The 25647-nt window shown below is 58.5% G+C and overlaps 1 protein-coding gene across 1 annotated transcript in view; it reads left to right on the top strand.

Annotated features, from left to right (window-relative positions):
• The window catches only part of LOC142475807 (uncharacterized), a 70269-nt gene that overhangs the window by 34181 nt on the left and 10441 nt on the right, over positions 1-25647 (top strand). The window contains 3 exon segments of the mRNA XM_075581541.1: positions 14493-14777; positions 21749-22021; positions 22995-23267. Of these exon segments, the coding sequence (XP_075437656.1) occupies positions 14493-14777; positions 21749-22021; positions 22995-23267 (831 nt within the window).

Here is a 25647-nt window from a genome sequence, read left to right as displayed (position 1 = left end):
CATTGACTCCCTGGGACACACACTGACCCCCTGGGACACACATTGACCCCCTGGGACACACATTGACTCCCTGGGACACACATTGACTCACTGGGACACACATTGACCCCCCGTGGGACACACATTGACCCCCTGGGACACACATTGACTCCCTGGGACACACATTGACCCCCTGGTACACATTGACTCCATGGGACACACATTGACCCCCTGGTACACATTGACTCCCTGGGACACACATTGACCCCCTGGGACACACATTGACTCCCTGGGACACACATTGACTCCCTGGGACACACACTGACCCCCTGGGACACACATTGACCCCCTGGGACACACATTGACTCCCTGGGACACACATTGACTCCCTGGGACACACATTGACTCCCTGGGACACACACTGACCCCCTGGGACACACATTGACTCCCTGGGACACACATTGACTCCCTGGGAAACACATTGACTCCCTGGGACACACATTGACTCCCTGGGACACACATTGACTCCCTGGGACACACATTGACCCCCCGTGGGACACACATTGACCCCCTGGGACACACATTGACTCCCTGGCACACACATTGACTCCCTGGGACACACATTGAGCCCCTGGGACACATATTGACACAATGGGACACACATTGACCCCCCTGGGACACACACTGACTCCCTGGGACACACATTGACTCCCTGGGACACACATTGACCCCCTGGCACACACATTGACCCCCCTGGGACACACATTGAGCCCCTGGGACACATATTGACACAATGGGACACACATTGACTCCCTGGGAAACACATTGACTCCCTGGGACACACATTGACTCCCTGGGACACACATTGACTCCCTGGCACACACATTGACCCCCCTGGGACACACATTGAGCCCCTGGGACACATATTGACACAATGGGACACACATTGACCCCCCTGAGACACACATTGACCCCCTGGGACACACATTGACCCCCTGGGACACACATTGACTCCATGGGAAACACATTGACCCCCTGGGACACACATTGACTCCCTGGGAAACACATTGACTCCCTGGGACACACACTGACCCCCTGGGACACACATTGACCCCCTGGGACACACATTGACTCCCTGGGAAACACATTGACCCCCTGGGACACACATTGACCCATTGGGACACACATTGACCCCCTGGGACACACATTGACCCCCTGGGACACACATTGACCCCCCCTGGGACACACATTGACCCCCCCTGGGACACACATTGACCCCCCTGGGGCACACATTGACCCCCTGGGACACACATTGACCCCCCCCCTGGGACACACATTGAACCCCCCTGGGACACACATTGACTCCCTGGGACACACATTGACCCCCTGGGACACACATTGACCCCCTGGGACACACATTGACCCCCTGGGACACACATTGACCCCCTGGGACACACATTGACTCCCTGGTATACACATTGACTCCCTGGGACACACATTGACTCCCTGAGACACACATTGACCCCCCTGGGACACACATTGACTCCCTGGGAAACACATTGACTCCCTGGGACACACATTGATCCCCTGGGAAACACATTGACCCCCCCTGGGACACACATTGACCCCCTGGTACACATTGACTCCATGGGACACACATTGACCCCCTGGGACACACATTGACTCCCTGGTATACACATTGACTCCCTGGGACACACATTGACTCCCTGGGACACACATTGACTCACTGGGACACACATTGACCCCCCTGGCACACACATTGACCCCCTGGGACACACATTTATCCCCTGGGACACACATTGACCCCCTGGGACACATATTTATCCCCTGGGACACACATTGACTCCCTGGGACACACATTGAGACCCTGGGACACACATTGACCCCCTGAGACACACATTGACCCCCCTGGGACACACATTGACTCCCTGGGAAACACATTGACTCCCTGGGACACACATTGATCCCCTGGGAAACACATTGACCCCCTGGGACACACATTGATCCCCCTGGGATACACATTGACTCCATGGGACACACATTGACCCCCTGGTACACATTGACTCCATGGGACACACATTGACCCCCTGGTACACATTGACTCCATGGGACACACATTGACCCCCTGGGACACACATTGACTCCCTGGGATACACATTGACTCCCTGGGACACACATTGACTCCCTGGGACACACATTGACTCCCTGGGAAACACATTGACTCCCTGGGACACACATTGACTCCCTGGGAAACACATTGACTCCCTGGGACACACATTGACTCCCTGGGAAACACATTGACTCCCTGGGACACACATTGACTCCCTGGGACACACATTGACTCCCTGGGAAACACATTGACTCCCTGGGACACACATTGACTCCCTGGGAAACACATTGACTCCCTGGGACACACATTGACTCCCTGGGACACACATTGACTCACTGGGACACACATTGACCCCCCGTGGGACACACATTGACCCCCCCTGGGACACACATTGACCCCCCCTGGGACACACATTGACCCCCCTGGGGCACACATTGACCCCCTGGGACACACATTGACCCCCTGGGACACACATTGACCCCCCCCCCCCTGGGACACACATTGAACCCCCCTGGGACACACATTGACTCCCTGGGACACACATTGACCCCCTGGGACACACATTGACCCCCTGGGACACACATTGACTCCATGGGACACACATTGACCCCCTGGGACACACATTGACCCCCTGGGACACACATTGACTCCCTGGGACACACATTGACTCCCTGGGACACACACTGACCCCCTGGGACACACATTGACCCCCTGGGACACACATTGACTCCCTGGGACACACATTGACTCACTGGGACACACATTGACCCCCCGTGGGACACACATTGACCCCCTGGGACACACATTGACTCCCTGGGACACACATTGACCCCCTGGTACACATTGACTCCATGGGACACACATTGACCCCCTGGTACACATTGACTCCCTGGGACACACATTGACCCCCTGGGACACACATTGACCCCCTGGGACACACATTGACTCCCTGGGACACACACTGACCCCCTGGGACACACATTGACCCCCTGGGACACACATTGACTCCCTGGGACACACATTGACTCCCTGGGACACACATTGACTCCCTGGGACACACACTGACCCCCTGGGACACACATTGACTCCCTGGGACACACATTGACTCCCTGGGAAACACATTGACTCCCTGGGACACACATTGACTCCCTGGGACACACATTGACTCCCTGGGACACACATTGACCCCCCGTGGGACACACATTGACCCCCTGGGACACACATTGACTCCCTGGCACACACATTGACTCCCTGGGACACACATTGAGCCCCTGGGACACATATTGACACAATGGGACACACATTGACCCCCCTGGGACACACACTGACTCCCTGGGACACACATTGACTCCCTGGGACACACATTGACCCCCTGGCACACACATTGACCCCGCTGGGACACACATTGAGCCCCTGGGACACATATTGACACAATGGGACACACATTGACTCCCTGGGAAACACATTGACTCCCTGGGACACACATTGACTCCCTGGGACACACATTGACTCCCTGGCACACACATTGACCCCCCTGGGACACACATTGAGCCCCTGGGACACATATTGACACAATGGGACACACATTGACCCCCCTGAGACACACATTGACCCCCTGGGACACACATTGACCCCCTGGGACACACATTGACTCCATGGGAAACACATTGACCCCCTGGGACACACATTGACTCCCTGGGAAACACATTGACTCCCTGGGACACACACTGACCCCCTGGGACACACATTGACCCCCTGGGACACACATTGACTCCCTGGGAAACACATTGACCCCCTGGGACACACATTGACCCATTGGGACACACATTGACCCCCTGGGACACACATTGACCCCCTGGGACACACATTGACCCCCCCTGGGACACACATTGACCCCCCCTGGGACACACATTGACCCCCCTGGGGCACACATTGACCCCCTGGGACACACATTGACCCCCCCCCTGGGACACACATTGAACCCCCCTGGGACACACATTGACTCCCTGGGACACACATTGACCCCCTGGGACACACATTGACCCCCTGGGACACACATTGACCCCCTGGGACACACATTGACTCCCTGGTATACACATTGACTCCCTGGGACACACATTGACTCCCTGGGACACACATTGACTCACTGGGACACACATTGACCGCCCTGGCACACACATTGACCCCCTGGGACACACATTTATCCCCTGGGACACACATTGACCCCCTGGGACACATATTTATCCCCTGGGACACACATTGACTCCCTGGGACACACATTGAGACCCTGGGACACACATTGACCCCCTGAGACACACATTGACCCCCCTGGGACACACATTGACTCCCTGGGAAACACATTGACTCCCTGGGACACACATTGATCCCCTGGGAAACACATTGACCCCCCCTGGGACACACATTGACCCCCTGGTACACATTGACTCCATGGGACACACATTGACCCCCTGGGACACACATTGACTCCCTGGTATACACATTGACTCCCTGGGACACACATTGACTCCCTGGGACACACATTGACTCACTGGGACACACATTGACCCCCCTGGCACACACATTGACCCCCTGGGACACACATTTATCCCCTGGGACACACATTGACCCCCTGGGACACATATTTATCCCCTGGGACACACATTGACTCCCTGGGACACACATTGAGACCCTGGGACACACATTGACCCCCTGAGACACACATTGACCCCCCTGGGACACACATTGACTCCCTGGGAAACACATTGACTCCCTGGGACACACATTGATCCCCTGGGAAACACATTGACCCCCTGGGACACACATTGATCCCCCTGGGATACACATTGACTCCATGGGACACACATTGACCCCCTGGTACACATTGACTCCATGGGACACACATTGACCCCCTGGTACACATTGACTCCATGGGACACACATTGACCCCCTGGGACACACATTGACTCCCTGGGATACACATTGACTCCCTGGGACACACATTGACTCCCTGGGACACACATTGACTCCCTGGGAAACACATTGACTCCCTGGGACACACATTGACTCCCTGGGAAACACATTGACTCCCTGGGACACACATTGACTCCCTGGGAAACACATTGACTCCCTGGGACACACATTGACTCCCTGGGACACACATTGACTCCCTGGGAAACACATTGACTCCCTGGGACACACATTGACTCCCTGGGAAACACATTGACTCCCTGGGACACACATTGACTCCCTGGGACACACATTGACTCACTGGGACACACATTGACCCCCCGTGGGACACACATTGACCCCCCCTGGGACACACATTGACCCCCCCTGGGACACACATTGACCCCCCTGGGGCACACATTGACCCCCTGGGACACACATTGACCCCCTGGGACACACATTGACCCCCCCCCCTGGGACACACATTGAACCCCCCTGGGACACACATTGACCCCCCTGGGGCACACATTGACCCCCTGGGACACACATTGACCCCCTGGGACACACATTGACCCCCCCCCCTGGGACACACATTGAACCCCCCTGGGACACACATTGACTCCCTGGGACACACATTGACCCCCTGGGACACACATTGACCCCCTGGGACACACATTGACCCCCTGGGACACACATTGACTCCCTGGTATACACATTGACTCCCTGGGACACACATTGACTCCCTGGGACACACATTGATCCCCTGGGACACATTGACTCCCTGGGACACATTGACTCCCTGGGACACACATTGACCCCCTGGGACACACATTGACCCCCCTGGCACACACATTGACCCCCTGGGACACACATTTATCCCCTGGGACACACATTGACTCCCTGGGACACACATTGAGACCCTGGGACACACATTGACCCCCTGAGACACACATTGACCCCCCTGGGACACACATTGACTCCCTGGGAAACACATTGACTCCCTGGGACACACATTAATCCCCTGGGAAACACATTGACCCCCTGGGACACACATTGACCCCCTGGGACACACATTGACTCCCTGGGACACACATTGACTCCCTGGGACACACATTGACTCCCTGGGACACACATTGACTCCCTGGGAAACACATTGACTCCCTGGGACTCACATTGACTCCCTGGGACACACATTGACTCACTGGGACACACATTGACTCCCTGGGACACACATTGACCCCCCGTGGGACACACATTGACCCCCCCTGGGACACACATTGACCCCCCTGGGACACACATTGACTCCCTGGGAAACACATTGACTCCCTGGGACACACATTGACCCCCTGGTACACATTGACTCCATGGGACACACATTGACCCCCTGGGACACACATTGATCCCCCTGGGATACACATTGACTCCATGGGACACACATTGACCCCCTGGTACACATTGACTCCATGGGACACACATTGACCCCCTGGTACACATTGACTCCATGGGACACACATTGACCCCCTGGGACACACATTGACTCCCTGGGATACACATTGACTCCATGGGACACACATTGACCCCCTGGGACACACATTGACTCCCTGGGACACACATTGACTCCCTGGGACACACATTGACTCCCTGGGAAACACATTGACTCCCTGGGACACACATTGACTCCCTGGGAAACACATTGACTCCCTGGGACACACATTGACTCCCTGGGACACACATTGACTCACTGGGACACACATTGACCCCCCGTGGGACACACATTGACCCCCCCTGGGACACACATTGACCCCCCCTGGGACACACATTGACCCCCCCTGGGACACACATTGACCCCCCTGGGGCACACATTGACCCCCTGGGACACACATTGACCCCCCCCCCTGGGACACACATTGAACCCCCTGGGACACACATTGACTCCCTGGGACACACATTGACCCCCTGGGACACACATTGACCCCCTGGGACACACATTGACCCCCTGGGACACACATTGACTCCCTGGTATACACATTGACTCCCTGGGACACACATTGACTCCCTGGGACACACATTGATCCCCTGGGACACATTGACTCCCTGGGACACATTGACTCCCTGGGACACACATTGACCCCCTGGGACACACATTGACCCCCCTGGCACACACATTGACCCCCTGGGACACACATTTATCCCCTGGGACACACATTGACTCCCTGGGACACACATTGAGACCCTGGGACACACATTGACCCCCTGAGACACACATTGACCCCCCTGGGACACACATTGACTCCCTGGGAAACACATTGACTCCCTGGGACACACATTGATCCCCTGGGAAACACATTGACCCCCTGGGACACACATTTACCCCCTGGTACACATTGACTCCATGGGACACACATTGACCCCCTGGGACACACATTTATCCCCTGGGACACACATTGAACCCCTGGGACACACATTGACCCCCTGGGACACACATTGACCCCCTGGGACACACATTGACTCCCTGGGACACACATTGACTCCCTGGGACACACATTGACTCCCTGGGACACACATTGACTCCCTGGGACACACATTGACTCCCTGGGACACACATTGACTCCCTGGGACACACATTGACTCACTGGGACACACATTGACCCCCCGTGGGACACACATTGACCCCCCCTGGGACACACATTGACCCCCCCTGGGACACACATTGACCCCCCTGGGGCACACATTGACCCCCTGGGACACACATTGACCCCCTGGGACACACATTGACCCCCCCCCTGGGACACACATTGAACCCCCCTGGGACACACATTGACTCCCTGGGACACACATTGACCCCCTGGGACACACATTGACCCCCTGGGACACACATTGACCCCCTGGGACACACATTGACTCCCTGGTATACACATTGACTCCCTGGGACACACATTGACTCCCTGGGACACACATTGATCCCCTGGGACACATTGACTCCCTGGGACACATTGACTCCCTGGGACACATTGACCCCCTGGGACACACATTTATCCCCTGGGACACACATTGACTCCCTGGGACACACATTGACCCCCCCTGGGAAACACATTGACCCATTGGGACACACATTGACCCCCTGGGACACACATTGACCCCCTGGGACACACATTGACCCATTGGGACACACATTGACCCCCTGGGACACACATTGACCCCCTGGGACACACATTGACCCCCCCTGGGACACACATTGACCCCCCTGGGACACACATTGACCCCCCTGGGGCACACATTGACCCCCTGAGACACACATTGACCCCCTGGGACACACATTGACTCCCTGGGAAACACATTGACCCCCTGGGACACACATTGACCCATTGGGACACACATTGACCCCCTGGGACACACATTGACCCCCTGGGACACACATTGACCCCCCCTGGGACACACATTGACCCCCCCTGGAACACACATTGACCCCCCCTGGGACACACATTGAACCCCCCTGGGACACACATTGACCCCCCCTGGGACACACATTGAACCCCTGGGACACACATTGACTCCATGGGACACACATTGACCCCCTGGGACACACATTGACCCCCTGGGACACACATTGACTCCCTGGGACACACATTGACCCCCTGGGACACACATTGACTCCCTGGTATACACATTGACTCCCTGGGACACACATTGATCCCCTGGGATACATTGACTCCCTGGGACACATTGACTCCCTGGGACACACATTGACCCCCTGGGACACACATTGACTCCCCCTGGGACACACATTGACTCCCTGGGACACACATTTATCCCCTGGGACACACATTTATCCCCTGGGACACACATTGACTCCCTGTGACACACATTGACCCATTGGGACACACATTGACCCCCTGGGACACACATTGACCCCCTGGGACACATTGACCCCGTGGGACACACATTGACTCCCCTGGGACACACATTGACACCCTGGGACACACATTGACTCCCTGGGACACACATTGACCCCCTGGGACACACATTGACCCCCCTGGGGCACACATTGACCCCCCTGGGACACACATTGACTCCCTGGGATACACATTGACCCCCTGGGACACACATTGACCCCCTGGGACACACATTGACTCCCCTGGGACACACATTGACCCCCTGGGACACACATTGACTCCCTGGGATACACATTGACTCCCTGGGACACACATTGACCCCCTGGGACACACATTGACCCCCTGGGACACACATTGACTCCCTGGGACACACATTGACCCCCTGGGACACACATTGACTCCCTGGGATACACATTGACTCCCTGGGACACACATTGACCCATTGGGACACACATTGACCCCCTGGGACACACATTGACCCCCTGGGACACATTGACCCCGTGGGACACACATTGACTCCCCTGGGACACACATTGACACCCTGGGACACACATTGACTCCCTGGGACACACATTGACCCCCTGGGACACACATTGACCCCCCTGGGGCACACATTGACCCCCCTGGGACACACATTGACTCCCTGGGATACACATTGACCCCCTGGGACACACATTGACCCCCTGGGACACACATTGACTCCCCTGGGACACACATTGACCCCCTGGGACACACATTGACTCCCTGGGATACACATTGACTCCCTGGGACACACATTGACCCCCTGGGACACACATTGACCCCCTGGGACACACATTGACTCCCTGGGACACACATTGACCCCCTGGGACACACATTGACTCCCTGGGATACACATTGACTCCCTGGGACACACATTGACCCATTGGGACACACATTGACCCCCTGGGACACACATTGACCCCCTGGGACACATTGACCCCGTGGGACACACATTGACTCCCTGGGACACACATTGACCCCCGGGGACACACATTGACCCCCCTGGGACACACATTGACCCCCTGGGACACACATTGACTCCCTGGGGCACACATTGACCCCCTGGGACACACATTGACTCCCTGGGGCACACATTGACCCCCTGGGACACACACTGACTCACTGGGGCACATATTGACCCCCTGGGACACACATTGACTCCCTGGGGCACACATTGACCCCCTGGGACACACATTGACTCTCTGGGACACACATTGACTCCCTGGGACACACATTGATCCCCTGGGACACACATTGATCCCCTGGGACACACATTGACTCCCTGGGACACACATTGACCCATTGGGACACACATTGACCCCCTGGGACACACATTGACTCCTTGGGACACACATTGACCCATTGGGACACATTGACCCCCTGGGACACACATTGACTCCCTGGGACACACATTGACCCATTGGGACACATTGACCCCCTGGGACACACATTGACTCCCTGGGACACACATTGACTCCCTGGGACACACATTGACCCCCTGGGACACACATTGATCCCCTGGGACACACATTGATCCCCTGGGACACACATTGATCCCCTGGGACACACATTGATCCCCTGGGACACACATTGATCCCCTGGGACACACATTGACTCCCTGGGACACACATTGACCCATTGGGACACACATTGACCCCCTGGGACACACATTGACTCCCTGGGACACACATTGACCCATTGGGACACATTGACTCACTGGGACACACATTGACCCTCTGGGACACACATTGACTCCCTGGGACACACATTGACCCATTGGGACACACATTGACTCCCTGGGACACACATTGACTCCCTGGGACACACATTGACACATTGGGACACATTGACTCCCTGGGACACACATTGACCCCCTGGGACACACATTGACCCCCTGGGACACACATTGACCCCCTTGGACACACATTGACTCCCTGGGACACACATTGACTCCCTGGGACACACATTGACTCCCTGACTCCCTGGGACACACATTGACCCATTGGGACACATTGACTCCCTGGGACACACATTGACCCCCTGGGACACACATTGACTCCCTGGGACACACATTGACTCCCTGACTCCCTGGGACACACATTGACCCCCTGGGACACACATTGACTCCCTGACTCCCTGGGACACACATTGACCCCCTGGGACACACATTGACCCCCTGGGACACACATTGACCCCCTGGGACACACATTGACTCCCTGGGACACACATTGACCCGCTGGGACACACATTGACCCCCTTGGACACACATTGACCCGCTGGGACACACATTGACTCCCTGGGACTCACATTGACTCCCTGGGACACACATTGACCCATTGGGACACATTGACTCACTGGGACACACATTGACCCTCTGGGACACACATTGACTCCCTGGGACACACATTGACCCTTTGGGACACACATTGACTCCCTGGGACACACATTGACTCCCTGGGACACACATTGACACATTGGGACACATTGACTCCCTGGGACACACATTGACCCCCTGGGACACACATTGACCCCCTGGGACACACATTGACCCCCTTGGACACACATTGACTCCCTGGGACACACATTGACTCCCTGACTCCCTGGGACACACATTGACCCATTGGGACACATTGACTCCCTGGGACACACATTGACCCCCTGGGACACACATTGACTCCCTGGGACACACATTGACTCCCTGACTCCCTGGGACACACATTGACCCCCTGGGACACACATTGACTCCCTGACTCCCTGGGACACACATTGACCCCCTGGGACACACATTGACCCCCTGGGACACACATTGACCCCCTGGGACACACATTGACTCCCTGGGACACACATTGACCCGCTGGGACACACATTGACCCCCTTGGACACACATTGACTCCCTGGGACACACATTGACTCCCTGACTCCCTGGGACACACATTGACCCATTGGGACACATTGACTCCCTGGGACACACATTGACTCCCTGGGACACACATTGACCCATTGGGACACATTGACTCCCTGGGACACACATTGACTCCCTAACAAGCTCACACCCAAATTTCGACACCCTACAGTGACTCATTGTCCATGAGAGAGTATATTCTTACCTAATTTCTGTCCCGAAGAGCTGACACTTTAATTTAGGCTGTATTACACAGTTACTCATGCCCTAAGTACTGACACTCTAATTTCCATTCTGTCTCCAAGAGCTGACACTCATTTAGACACCCTAAGGCACACATTGACTCCCTGTCTCCCAGAGTTGACACTCTAATAAAAACGCTGTCCCAGGTGCTTATTTCCGACCCAGCCGCCTCTCGCTAACAAACCTGTGTGAGCGATCCCAGGCAGGGCGCCTTTCCTGAGCTCGTGGGGGGAACACGCTTAATAACCCCCCAAACTGCCCCTCCGTGTGCAGGCAGCAGGGGGCAGTGGCGGCCGCTTACAATGCCGTGCTGCTGTGGATGCAAAGCAGCGCGGAGAGCGATATTAGTGCCATGCTAATGCCAGCCTAGTGCCAGCCTAGTGCCATGCTAATGCCAGCCTAGTGCCATGCTAATGCCAGCCTAGTGCCAGCCTAGTGCCCTGCTAATGCCAGCCTAGTGCCATGCTAATGCCAGCCTAGTGCCATGCTAATGCCAGCATAGTGCCATGCTAATGCCAGCCTAGTGCCAGCCTAGTGCCAGCCTAGTGCCCTGCTAATGCCAGCCTAGTGCCATGCTAATGCCAGCCTAGTGCCATGCTAATGCCAGCATAGTGCCAGCCTAGTGCCAGCCTAGTGCCCTGCTAATGCCATGCTAGTGCCAGCCTAGTGCCAGCCTAGTGCCAGCCTAGTGCCCTGCTAATGCCATGCTAGTGCCAGCCTAGTGCCCTGCTAATGCCATGCTAGTGCCAGCCTAGTGCCCTGCTAATGCCAGCCTAGTGCCAGCCTAGTGCCCTGCTAATGCCATGCTAGTGCCAGCCTAGTGCCCTGCTAATGCCAGCCTAGTGCCATGCTAATGCCAGCCTAGTGCCAGCCTAGTGCCCAGCTAATGCCATGCTAGTGCCAGCCTAGTGCCCTGCTAATGCCAGCCTAGTGCCATGCTAATGCCAGCCTAGTGCCATGCTAATGCCAGCCTAGTGCCAGCCTAGTGCCCTGCTAATGCCATGCTAGTGCCAGCCTAGTGCCCTGCTAATGCCATGCTAATGCCAGCCTAGTGCCAGCCTAGTGCCAGCCTAATGCCAACCTAATGCCATGCTAGTGCCAGACTAATTCCATGCTAATGCCATGCTAGTGCCATGCTAGTGCCATGCTAATGCCATGCTAGTGCCAGCCTAGTGCCAGCCTAGTGCCCTGCTAGTGCCATCCTAGTGCCATGCTAATGCCATGCTAGTGCCAGCCTAGTGCCATGCTAGTGCCATCCTAGTGCCATCCTAGTGCCATCCTAGTGCCAGCCTAGTGCCATGCTAATGCCATGCTAGTGCCAGCCTAGTGCCATCCATTATGCCCTGCTAATGCCATGCTAGTGCCAGCCTAGTGCCAGCTAATGCCATGCTAGTGCCAGCCTAGTGCCAGCCTAGTGCCAGCTAATGCCATGCTAGTGCCAGCCTAGTGCCAGCCTAGTGCCTGCTAATGCCATGCTAGTGCCAGCCTAGTGCCCTGCTAATGCCATGCTAGTGCCAGCCTAGTGCCCTGCTAATGCCAGCCTAGTGCCTGCTAATGCCCTGCTAATGCCATGCTAGTGCCAGCCTAGTGCCCTGCTAATGCCATGCTAGTGCCAGCCTAGTGCCCTGCTAATGCCATGCTAGTGCCAGCCTAGTGCCATGCTAATGCCCTGCTAATGCCATGCTAGTGCCAGCCTAGTGCCAGCTAATGCCATGCTAGTGCCAGCCTAGTGCCCTGCTAATGCCAGCCTAGTGCCAGCCTAGTGCCCTGCTAATGCCATGCTAGTGCCAGCCTAGTGCCAGCCTAGTGCCCTGCTAATGCCATGCTAGTGCCAGTCTAGTGCAGCCTAGTGCCATGCTAATGCCAGCCTAGTGCCATGCTAATGCCAGCCTAGTGCCATGCTAATGCCAGCCTAGTGCCATGCTAGTGCCAGCCTAGTGCCATGCTAATGCCAGCCTAGTGCCAGCCTAATGCCAGCCTAGTGCCATGCTAGTGCCATGCTAGTGCCAGCCTAGTGCCATGCTAATGCCAGCCTAGTGCCAGCCTAATGCCAGCCTAGTGCCATGCTAATGCCAACCTAATGCCATGCTAGTGCCAGACTAATTCCATGCTAATTCCATGCTAGTGCCATGTTACTGCCAATCTAACATTACTGTAATGTTACTTTTCTTGTGATGTTATGCTAATGACATGCTAATGACATGCTAATGACATGCTAATTATATGCTAATGACATGCTAATGACATGCTAATTATATGCTAATGACATGCTAATGACATGCGAATTATATGCTAATGACATGCTAATGACATGCTAATGACATGCCAATTCTATGCATATGACATGCTAATGATGTCCCCCTCGCTCCCTCCCCAGTGTCCCGCCCTGACCCCGGCACGCCCCCCCGCCTCTCCCCCCTCTCCGTGTACGAGGTCCGGACGGACTCCGTCCTCCTCTCCTGGGATTCGCTGGATGGGGATTTTGACTCGTTCAGGATTCAGTACGAGGGTCCCGGGGGTGTGAGCCGGGAGGAGACCCTGGGAGGGGACCAGACCTCGTTCCTCATCACTGGACTCGCCCCGGGGCTCAACTACACCCTGCGGCTCTGGGGCGTGTGGGGCGAGAAGTACAGCGAGCCGGAGATCGCCTATGTACAGACAGGTACTAGAGCCAGGGAGGGGGCGTGCGCGGGAGGCTGAGCCAGGGAGGGGGCGTGCGCTTGGAGACTGAGCCAGGGAGGGGGCGTGCGCGGGAGACTGAGCCAGGGAGGGGGCGTGCGCGGGAGGCTGAGCCAGGGAGGGGGCGTGCGCGGGAGACTGAGCCAGGGAGGGGGTGTGCGTGGGGAGACTGAGCCAGGGAGGGGGCGTGCGCGGGAGACTGAGCCAGGGAGGGGGCGTGCGCGGGAGACTGAGCCAGGGAGGGGGCGTGCGCGGGAGACTGAGCCAGGGAGGGGGCGTGCGTGGGGAGACTGAGCCAGGGAGGGGGCGTGCGCGGGAGACTGAGCCAGGGAGGGGGCGTGCGCGGGAGACTGAGCCAGGGAGGGGGCGTGCGCGGGAGACTGAGCCAGGGAGGGGGCGTGCGCGGGAGACTGAGCCAGGGAGGGGGCGTGCGTGGGGAGACTGAGCCAGGGAGGGGGCGTGCGCTGGAGACTGAGCCAGGGAGGGGGCGTGCGCGGGAGACTGAGCCAGGGAGGGGGCGTGCGCGGGGAGACTGAGCCAGGGAGGGGGCGTGCGCGTGGAGACTGAGCCAGGGAGGGAGCGTGCACGGGGAGACTGAGCCATGGAGGGGGCGTGCGCGGGGAGACTGAGCCTGGGAGGGGGCGTGCGTGGGGAGACTGAGCCAGGGAGGGGGCGTGCGCGGGAGACTGAGCCAGGGAGGGGGCGTGCGCGGGAGACTGAGCCAGGGAGGGGGCGTGCGCGGGGAGACTGAGCCAGGGAGGGGGCGTGCGTGGGGAGACTGAGCCAGGGAGGGGGCGTGCGCGGGGAGACTGAGCCAGGGAGGGGGCGTGCGCGGGAGACTGAGCCAGGGAGGGGGCGTGCGTGGGAGACTGAGCCAGGGAGGGGGCGTGCGCAGGGAGACTGAGCCAGGGAGGGGACGTGCGCGGGAGACTGAGCCAGGGAGGGGGCGTGTGTGGGGAGACTGAGCCAGGGAGGGGGCGTGCGCGGGGAGACTGAGCCAGGGAGGGGGCGTGCGCGGGAGACTGAGCCAGGGAGGGGGCGTGCGCGGGGAGACTGAGCCAGGGAGGGGGTGTGCGCGGCAGACTGAGCAAGGGAGGGGGCGTGCGCGGGGAGACTGAGCCAGGGAGGGGGCGTGCACTGGGAGACTGAGCCAGGGAGGGGGCGTGCACGGGAGGCTGAGCCAGGGAGGGGGCGTGCGCGGGAGACTGAGCCAGGGAGGGGGCGTGCGTGGGGAGACTGAGCCAGGGAGGGGGCGTGCGCGGGAGACTGAGCCAGGGAGGGGGCGTGCGCGGGAGACTGAGCCAGGGAGGGGGCGTGCGCGGGGAGACTGAGCCACGGAGGGGGCGTGCGCGTGGAGACTGAGCCAGGGAGGGAGCGTGCGCGGGGAGACTGAGCCAGGGAGGGGGCGTGCGCGGGGAGACTGAGCCAGGGAGGGGGCGTGCGTGGGGAGACTGAGCCAGGGAGGGGGCGTGCGCGGGAGACTGAGCCAGGGAGGGGGCGTGCGCGGAGATTGAGCCAGGGAGGGGGCGTGCGCGGGGAGACTGAGCCAGGGAGGGGGCGTGCGTGGGGAGACTGAGCCAGGGAGGGGGCGTGCGCGGGGAGACTGAGCCAGGGAGGGGGCGTGCGTGGGAGACTGAGCCAGGGAGGGGGCGTGCGCAGGGAGACTGAGCCAGGGAGGGGACGTGCGCGGGAGACTGAGACAGGGAGGGGGCGTTTGTGGGGAGACTGAGCCAGGGAGGGGGCGTGCGCGGGGAGACTGAGCCAGGGAGGGGGCGTGCGCGGGAGACTGAGCCAGGGAGGGGGCGTGCGCGGGGAGACTGAGCCAGGGAGGGGGTGTGCGCGGCAGACTGAGCAAGGGAGGGGGCGTGCGCGGGGAGACTGAGCCAGGGAGGGGGCGTGCACGGGAGGCTGAGCCAGGGAGGGGGCGCGCGCAGGAGGCTGAGCCAGGGAGGGGGCGCACGCGGGAGGCTGAGCCAGGGAGGGGGCGTGCGCGGGGAGACTGAGCCAGGGAGGGGGCGTGCGCGGGAGGCTGAGCCAGGGAGGGGGCGTGCGTGGGAGACTGAGCCAGGGAGGGGGCATGCGCAGGGAGACTGAGCCAGGGAGGGGGCGTCCGCGGGAGACTGAGCCAGGGAGGGGGCGTGCACGGGGAGACTGAGCCAGGGAGGGGGCGTGCGCGGGAGACTGAGCCAGGGAGGGGGCGTGCGCGGGGAGACTGAGCCAGGGAAGGGGCGCGCGCGGGAGACTGAGCCAGGGAGGGGGTGCACGTGGGAGGCTGAGCCAGGGAGGGGGCATGCGCAGGGAGACTGAGCCAGGGAGGGGGCGTCCGCGGGAGACTGAGCCAGGGAGGGGGCGTGCACGGGGAGACTGAGCCAGGGAGGGGGCGTGCGCGGGAGACTGAGCCAGGGAGGGGGCGTGCGCGGGGAGACTGAGCCAGGGAAGGGGCGCGCGCGGGAGACTGAGCCAGGGAGGGGGTGCGCGCAGGAGGCTGAACCAGGGAGGGGGCGCGCGCGGGAGGCTGAGCCAGGGAGGGGGCGTGCGCGGGAGACTGAGCCAGGGAGGGGGCGTGCGCGGGAGACTGAGCCATGGAGGGGGCGTGCGTGGGAGACTGAGCCAGGGAGGGGGCGTGCGCGGGAGGCTGAGCCAGGGAGGGGGCGTGCGTGGGAGGCTGAGCCAGAGAGGGGGCATGCGTGGGAGACTGAGCCAGGGAGGGGGCGTGTGCGGGAGGCTGAGCCAGAGAGGGGGCGTGCGCGGGAGACTGAGCCAGGGAGGGGGCGTGCGCGGGAGACTGAGCCAGGGAGGGGACGTGCGCGGGAGGCTGAGCCAGGGAGGGGGCGTGCGCGGGGAGACTGAGCCAGGGAGGGGGCGTGCGCGGGAGACTGAGCCAGGGAGGGGGCGTGCGCGTGAGACTGAGCCAAGGAGGGGGCGTGCGCGTGAGACTGAGCCAGGGAGGGGGCGTGCGCGGGAGGCTGAGCCAGGGAGGGGGCGTATGTGGGAGACTGAGCCAGGGAGGGGCGTGCGCGGGAGACTGAGCCAGGGAGGGGGCGTGCGTGGGGAGACTGAGCCAGGGAGGGGGCGTGCGCGGGAGACTGAGCCAGGGAGGGGGCGTGCGCGGGAGACTGAGCCAGGGAGGGGGCGTGCGCGGGAGACTGAGCCAGGGAGGGGGCGTGCGCGGGAGACTGAGCCAGGTAGGGGGCGTGCGCGGGAGACTGAGCCAGGGAGGGGGCGTGCGCGGGGAGACTGAGCCAGGGAGGGGGCGTGCGCGGGAGACTGAGCCAGGGAGGGGGCGTGCGCGGGGAGACTGAGCCAGGGAGGGGGCGTGCGCGGGAGACTGAGCCAGGGAGGGGGCGTGCGCGGGGAGACTGAGCCAGGGAGGGGGCGTGCGCGTGAGACTGAGCCAAGGAGGGGGCACGCGCGGGGAGACTGAGCCAGGGAGGGGGCGTGCGCGGGAGGCTGAGCCAGGGAGGGGGCGTATGTGGGAGACTGAGCCAGGGAGGGGGCGTGCGCGGGAGACTGAGCCAGGGAGGGGGCGTGCGCGGGAGACTGAGCCAGGGAGGGGGCGTGCGCGGGAGACTGAGCCAGGGAGGGGGCGTGCGCGGGAGACTGAGCCAGGGAGGGGGCGTGCGCGGGGAGACTGAGCCAGGGAGGGGGTGTGCGCGGGGAGACTGAGCCAGGGAGGGGGCGTGCGGGAGACTGAGCTCTCTCTCACTGCCAGGGAGGGGGCGTGCACGGGAGACTGAGCTATCTCTCACTGCCAGGGAGGGGGCATGCGCGGGAGACTGAGCTATCTCTCACTGCCAGGGAGGGGGTGTGCGCGGGAGACTGAGCCAGGGAGGGGGCGTACGTGGGAGACTGAGCCAGGGAGGGGGCGTGCGCGGAGAGACTGAGCCAGGGAGGGGGCGCGTGCGGGAGACTGAGCCAGGGAGGGGGCGTGCGCGGGAGGCTGAACCAGGGAGGGGGCGTGCGCGGGAGACTGAGCCAGGTAGGGGGCATGCGCGGGAGACTGAGCCAGGGAGGGGGCGTGCGCGGGAGGCTGAGCCAGGGAGGGGGCGTGCGCGGGGAGACTGAGCCAGGGAGGGGGCGTGCGCGGGAGACTGAGCCAGGGAGGGGGCGTGCACGGGGAGACTGAGCCAGGGAGGGGGCGTGCGCGGGAGGCTGAGCCAGGGAGGGGGCGTGCGCAGGAGACTGAGCCAGGGAGGGGGCTATCTCTCACTGCCAGGGAAGGGGCGTGCGCGGGAGACTGAGCTATCTCACTGCCAGGGAGGGGGCGTGCACGGGAGACTGAGCTATCTCTCACTGCCAGGGAGGGGGCGTGCGCGGGAGACTGAGCCAGGGAGGGGGCGTGCGTGGGAGACTGAGCTCTCTCTCACTGCCAGGGAGGGGGCGTGCGCGGGAGACTGAGCTATCTCTCACTGCCAGGGAGGGGGCGTGCGCGGGAGACTGAGCTATCTCTCACTGCCAGGGAGGGGGCGTGCGCGGGAGACTGAGCTATCTCTCACTGCCAGGCAGGGGGCGTGTGCGGGAGACTGAGCTCTCTCTCACTGCCAGGGAGGGGGCGTGCGCGGGAGACTGAGCTCTCTCCCACTGCCAGGGAGGGGGCGTGTGTGGGAGACTGAGCCGTCTCTCACTGCCAGGGAGGGGGCGTGCGCGGGAGACTGAGCCATCTCTCACTGCCAGGGTGGGGGCGTGCACGAGAGACTGAGCTATCTCTCACTGCCAGGGAGGGGACGTGCGCGGGAGACTGAGCCAGGGAGGGGGCGTGCGTGGGAGACTGAGCTCTCTCTCACTGCCAGGGAGGGGGCGTGCGCGGGAGACTGAGCTATCTCTCACTGCCAGGGAGGGGGCGTGCGCGGGAGACTGAGCTATCTCTCACTGCCAGGGCGGGGCGTGCGCGGGAGACTGAGCTATCTCTCACTGCCAGGGAGGGGGCGTGCGCGGAAGACTGCGCTATCTCTCACTGCCAGGGAGGGGGCATGCACGGGAGACTGAGCTATCTCTCACTGCCAGGTTGGGGGCGTGCGTGGGAGACTGAGCTCTCTCTCACTGCCAGGGAAGGGGCGTGCGCGGGAGACTGAGCTATCTCTCACTGCCAGGGAGGGGGCGTGCGCGGGAGACTGAGCTATCTCTCACTGCCAGGGTGGGGGCAGGCACGGGAGACTGAGCTCTCACTGCCAGGGAGGAGGCTTGCGCGGGAGACTGAGCTCTCTCTCACTGCCAGGGAGGGTACGTGTGTGGGAGACTGAGCTATCTCTCACTGCCAGGGAGGGGGCGTGCGTGGGAGACTGAGCTCTCTCTCACTGCCAGGGAGGGTGCGTGCGCGGGAGACTGAGCTCTCTCTCACTGCCAGGGAGGGGGCATGCGTGGGAGACTGAGCTATCTCTCACTGCCAGGGAGGGGGCGTGCACAGCTCTCTCTCACTGCCAGGGAGGGGGCGTGCGCGGGAGACTGAGCTATCTCTCACTGCCATGGAGGGGGCGTGCGCGGGAGACTGAGCTCTCTCTCACTGCCAGTGAGGGGGCGTGCGCGGGAGACTGAGCTATCTCTCACTGCCAGGGAGGGGGCGTGCGCGGGAGAGTGAGCTATCTCTCACTGCCAGGGAGGGGGCGTGCGGGGGAGACTGAGCTATCTCTCACTGCCAGGGAGGGTGCGTGCGCGGGAGACTGAGCTATCTCTCACTGCCAGGGAGGGGGCGTGCGCGGGAGACTGAGCTATCTTTCACTGCCAGGGAGGGGGCGTGCGCGGGAGACTGAGCTCTCTCTCACTGCCAGGGAGGGGGCGTGCGAGGGAGACTGAGCTATCTCTCACTGCCAGGGAGGGGGCGTGCACAGCTCTCTCTCACTGCCAGGGAGGGGGCGTGCGCGGGAGACTGAGCTATCTCTCACTGCCATGGAGGGGGCGTGCGCGGGAGACTGAGCTCTCTCTCACTGCCAGGGAGGGGGCATGCGCGGGAGACTGAGCTCTCTCTCACTGCCAGGGAGGGGACGTGCGCGGGAGACTGAGCTATCTCTCACTGCCAGGGAGGGGGCGTGCGCGGGAGACTGAGCTATCTCTCACTGCCAGGGAGGGGGCGTGCGCGGGAGACTGAGCTCTCTCTCACTGCCAGGGAGGGGGCGTGCGCGGGAGACTGAGCTCTCTCTCACTGCCAGGGAGGGGGCGTGCGAGGGAGACTGAGCTATCTCAAACTGCCAGGGAGGGGGCGTGCACGGGAGACTGAGCTATCTCTCACTGCCAGGGAGGGGGCGTGCACAGCTCTCTCTCACTGCCAGGGAGGGGGCGTGCGCGGGAGACTGAGCTATCTCTCACTGCCATGGAGGGGGCGTGCGCGGGAGACTGAGCTCTCTCTCACTGCCAGGGAGGGGGCATGCACGGGAGACTGAGCTATCTCTCACTGCCAGGGAGGGGGCATGCGCGGGAGACTGAGCTCTCTCTCACTGCCAGGGAGGGGACGTGCGCGGGAGACTGAGCTATCTCTCACTGCCAGGGAGGGGGCGTGCGCGGGAGACTGAGCTATCTCTCACTGCCAGGGAGGGGGCGTGTGCGGGAGACTGAGCTCTCTCTCACTGCCAGGGAGGGGGCGTGCGCGGGAGACTGAGCTCTCTCTCACTGCCAGGGAGGGGGCGTGCGAGGGAGACTGAGCTATCTCAAACTGCCAGGGAGGGGGCGTGCACGGGAGACTGAGCTATCTCTCACTGCCAGGGAGGGGGCGTGCACAGCTCTCTCTCACTGCCAGGGAGGGGGCGTGCGCGGGAGACTGAGCTATCTCTCACTGCCATGGAGGGGGCGTGCGCGGGAGACTGAGCTCTCTCTCACTGCCAGGGAGGGGGCATGCACGGGAGACTGAGCTATCTCTCATCTCTATATACAGACGGAAAGGAGAGAATATGTATAGAAATAGCCATGCTTATAATAGTGAGAGATAGCCCTGCGTATAACACGGTCCCTCCCTCTCTCTCTTAGACAAGGCCCGGCTCCCACGCCTGGAGTCCCTCTCCCTGTCCGATGTCCGCAGTGACTCCGTCCGCCTCTCCTGGGACGTCCTGGATGGGGAGTTTCACTCCTTCCTCCTCTATTACCGGGACGCGGAGGGGAAACCTCAGGAGATTACTCTGGAGGGGGATCTCCGGAGATCCGATGTCAGCGGCCTGAGACCGGCCAAGAAGTATAAATTCATCCTGTACGGAGTGTCCGGAGAGAAGAGAAGCAAAGCAGTGACCGTGGAGACCACCACAGGTACGCGGAGAACCCCAAGAGCTGGCAATCAAAAGAGAGACCATTCATGTCCTTTGTGGATACACGAGGAGTGGGAACTGCCCGAGTTCTACCACGCGATTGAGAGGAATTGCTGTTCTAAAACGGGGATTCTCCCTCTAGAACCAATTCTAAGTCAGGATCTCATATAAAATCTGGGCCTGATGCTGAATCAGGACATCTCGAACTAATTGAGATCTGGAACCAATGCGAAATCTAGAAGCAATTTAAAAAAAAATCTGAGCCTTGATCTGGAACCAAGACTACGTCCGGAATTAATTGTTATCCTGGATCCAGCTGTACATTTTGAACTAATTAAAAAGATCTGGAAGTAATGTTAAACCTCGTGCTTATTCGAAATCTGGGATCGTAATCTAGGCCTGAAACCGATTCTAAATCTGGAATTCATTCTAGAACCAGAAGCAATTTTCAAACTGGAAGCAGTTGTACACATTTATCTAACTAATTCTGGATCTAATTCTTAAACTGGGTCTTGTTGTAAATCTGGAACCAGCTTACAATCGTAAACTAATTGTAGACCCGAAACTCATGCTAAATCTGGAGCGTATTGCAATTCTAGAGCCCTCTCTAGACCTGGTACTTATTTTTAAAACTGTAACGAATTTTAAATCTGGAATCAATTCTCTATCTGAACCTTGTTCTAAACCTAAAGCTATTATTTAATCTGAAAACAATATTAAAAATTGAATCAATTCTAAAAAATTATATAAAAATAATTCGTTATTGATCTAGAACTGAACCCTTATAGGAAAAGTTAGCTACTTATTAATCTAGTGTTGATCCCAAATCTTAAACTGAATTATATATATAGAACCGATGTTCTATCTGGAGCTGGTGATAAATCTTGAGCCCATTTTACATCTGGAACAAATTCTAGATCTGGATCTAAATCTTTCTGTTCCCATCTTTTCCACTCTCTCCCTCTCTCTCTTAGACAAGGCCCGGCTCCCACGCCTGGAGTCCCTCTCCCTGTCCGATGTCCGCAGTGACTCCGTCCGCCTCTCCTGGGACGTCCTGGACGGGGAGTTTGACTCCTTCCTCCTCTATTACCGGGACGCGGAGGGGAAACCTCAGGAGATTACTCTGGAGGGGGATCTCCGGAGATCCGATGTCAGCGGCCTGAGACCGGCCAAGAAGTATAAATTCATCCTGTACGGAGTGTCCGGAGAGAAGAGAAGCAAAGCAGTGACCGTGGAGACCACCACAGGTACGCGGAGAACCCCAAGAGCTGGCAATCAAAAGGGGACAGAGAATTCCTGCTGAAAATTGAATTTAATATGAAAACGAGTTTAGAAAACGGAAACACGTATTAATACCCAAACTGGTTTAAATTAACAGAAACCAGTGTTATTACCAAAGTTTAGAAACTGGAACTAGTATTTCCACCAGAACTAGTATCACAAGTAAAACTAGTTTAGAAAACTGAAACTAGTATTATCGCCAAGACACGTTTAGAAACTCAAACTAATATTATAATCAAGTCAAGATTAGAACATGGCAACTAGTATTATTAGTATTATTAGTATTAAAACCAAAATGAGTTCAGAATCTGTAAGCAGTATTAAAACCAGGCATAGTGTAGAGAACTAAAACTAGTACTGAAATCACAACTGGTTTAGAAGCTGAAACTAGTATTACTAGTAAAACAAGTTAAGAAACTGGAACTACTGTAGTATTACAAATGCAACTTGTTTACAAGCGGAGACGGGTAAAAGTAGAACTAGTTTAGAAACCGGAACTGGTATGGAAACCAGGACTAGTTAAGAAAACGGAATCTAGTATTATAACTAGAATGAATTTAGAAACGGAAGTTAGTGTTAAAACTAGCGCTCGTTTAGGAAACTGGGACTAGTATATGCTACCTTGTTACCAAGGGGGGAACAATTACCAAAGGTGCAAAGTAACAGCGGTGGGAAAAAGTGACTAGGAGGACAAGGGGGAGGAAGGGAGGGGGGAGAGGAAAAGAGGTGGGAGGTGCACGGAAGAAAGCCAATGGGGGGGGGGCTACGTTTCGGGGATATAGCCCTTCATCTGGCCCGATCTGTACGATCTGTACGACCACCGGTACTTCCCTATCCCTTAATCCTGTTCTCCTAAAACAGTAAGGGAACTGCTGCACCCACAAAGCTCTCTGCGGGGGTGAGCCCGGGCACACCCCAAACTGGTGTAAAGAGTAGCACGAGCCCTGGATCCGGTGCTATGGCGTGTGTGTGAACACAGCCAGGCGTCTAACCGCAAAATCAGGGTCACTGTCCAGATTACAGCCCTCTGGTCAGCAGGTGCAGGGTCACTGTCCAGATTACAGCCCTCTGGTCAGCAGGTGCAGGGTCACTGTCCAGATTACAGCCCTCTGGTCAGCAGGTGCAGGGTCACTGTCCAGATTACAGCACTCTGGTCAGCAGATACAGGGTCACTGTCCAGATTACAGCCCTCTGGTCAGCAGGTGCAGGGTCACTGTCCAGATTACAGCACTCTGGTCAGCAGGTGCAGGGTCACTGTCCAGATTACAGCCCTCTGGTCAGCAGGTGCAGGGTCACTGTCCAGATTACAGCCCTCTGGTCAGCAGGTGCAGGGTCACTGTCCAGATTACAGCACTCTGGTCAGCAGGTGCAGGGTCACTGTCCAGATTACAGCACTCTGGTCAGCAGGTGCAGGGTCACTGTCCAGATTACACCACTCTGGTCAGCAGGTGCAGGGTCACTGTCCAGATTACAGCCCTCTGGTCAGCAGAGCCAGGGTCACTGTCCAGATTACAGCACTCTGGTCAGCAGGTGCAGGGTCACTGTCTAGATTACAGCACTCTGGTCAGCAGAGCCAGGGTCACTGTCCAGATTACAGCCCTCTGGTCAGCAGATACAGAGCCAGGGTCACTGTCCAGAACTCAGCACTCTGGTCAGCAGGTGCAGGGTCACTGTCCAGATTACAGCACTCTGGTCAGCAGATGCAGAGCCAGGTTCACTGCATTATAACCAGGACTAGTTAAGAAACTGAAGCTAGCATTATAACCAGGACTAGTTAAGGAACTGAAACTAGCATTATAACCAGGACTAGTTAAGGAACTGAAACTAGCATTATAACCAGGACTAGTTAAGAAACTGAAGCTAGCATTATAACCAGGACTAGTTAAGGAACTGAAACTAGCATTATAACCAGGACTAGTTAAGGAACTGAAACTAGCATTATAACCAGGACTAGTTAAGGAACTGAAACTAGCATTATAACCAGGACTAGTTAAGGAACTGAAACTAGCATTATAACCAGGACTAGTTAAGGAACTGAAACTAGCATTATAACCAGGACTAGTTAAGGAACTGAAACTAGCATTATAACCAGGACTAGTTAAGGAACTGAAACTAGCATTATAACCAAGCCTAGTTAAGGAACTGAAACAAGCATTATAACCAGGACTAGTTAAGGAACTGAAACAAGCATTATAACCAGGACTAGTTAAGGAACTGAAACAAGCATTATAACCAGGACTAGTTAAGGAACTGAAACTAGCATTATAACCAGGACTAGTTAAGGAACTGAAACTATCATTATAACCAGGACTAGTTAAGGAACTGAAACTAGCATTATAACCAGGA

Source organism: Ascaphus truei, unplaced genomic scaffold (assembly GCF_040206685.1).
Source record: "Ascaphus truei isolate aAscTru1 unplaced genomic scaffold, aAscTru1.hap1 HAP1_SCAFFOLD_1397, whole genome shotgun sequence".
Taxonomy (NCBI): Eukaryota; Metazoa; Chordata; class Amphibia; order Anura; family Ascaphidae; genus Ascaphus; species Ascaphus truei.
This window is presented reverse-complemented; position numbering and strand designations above follow the sequence as displayed.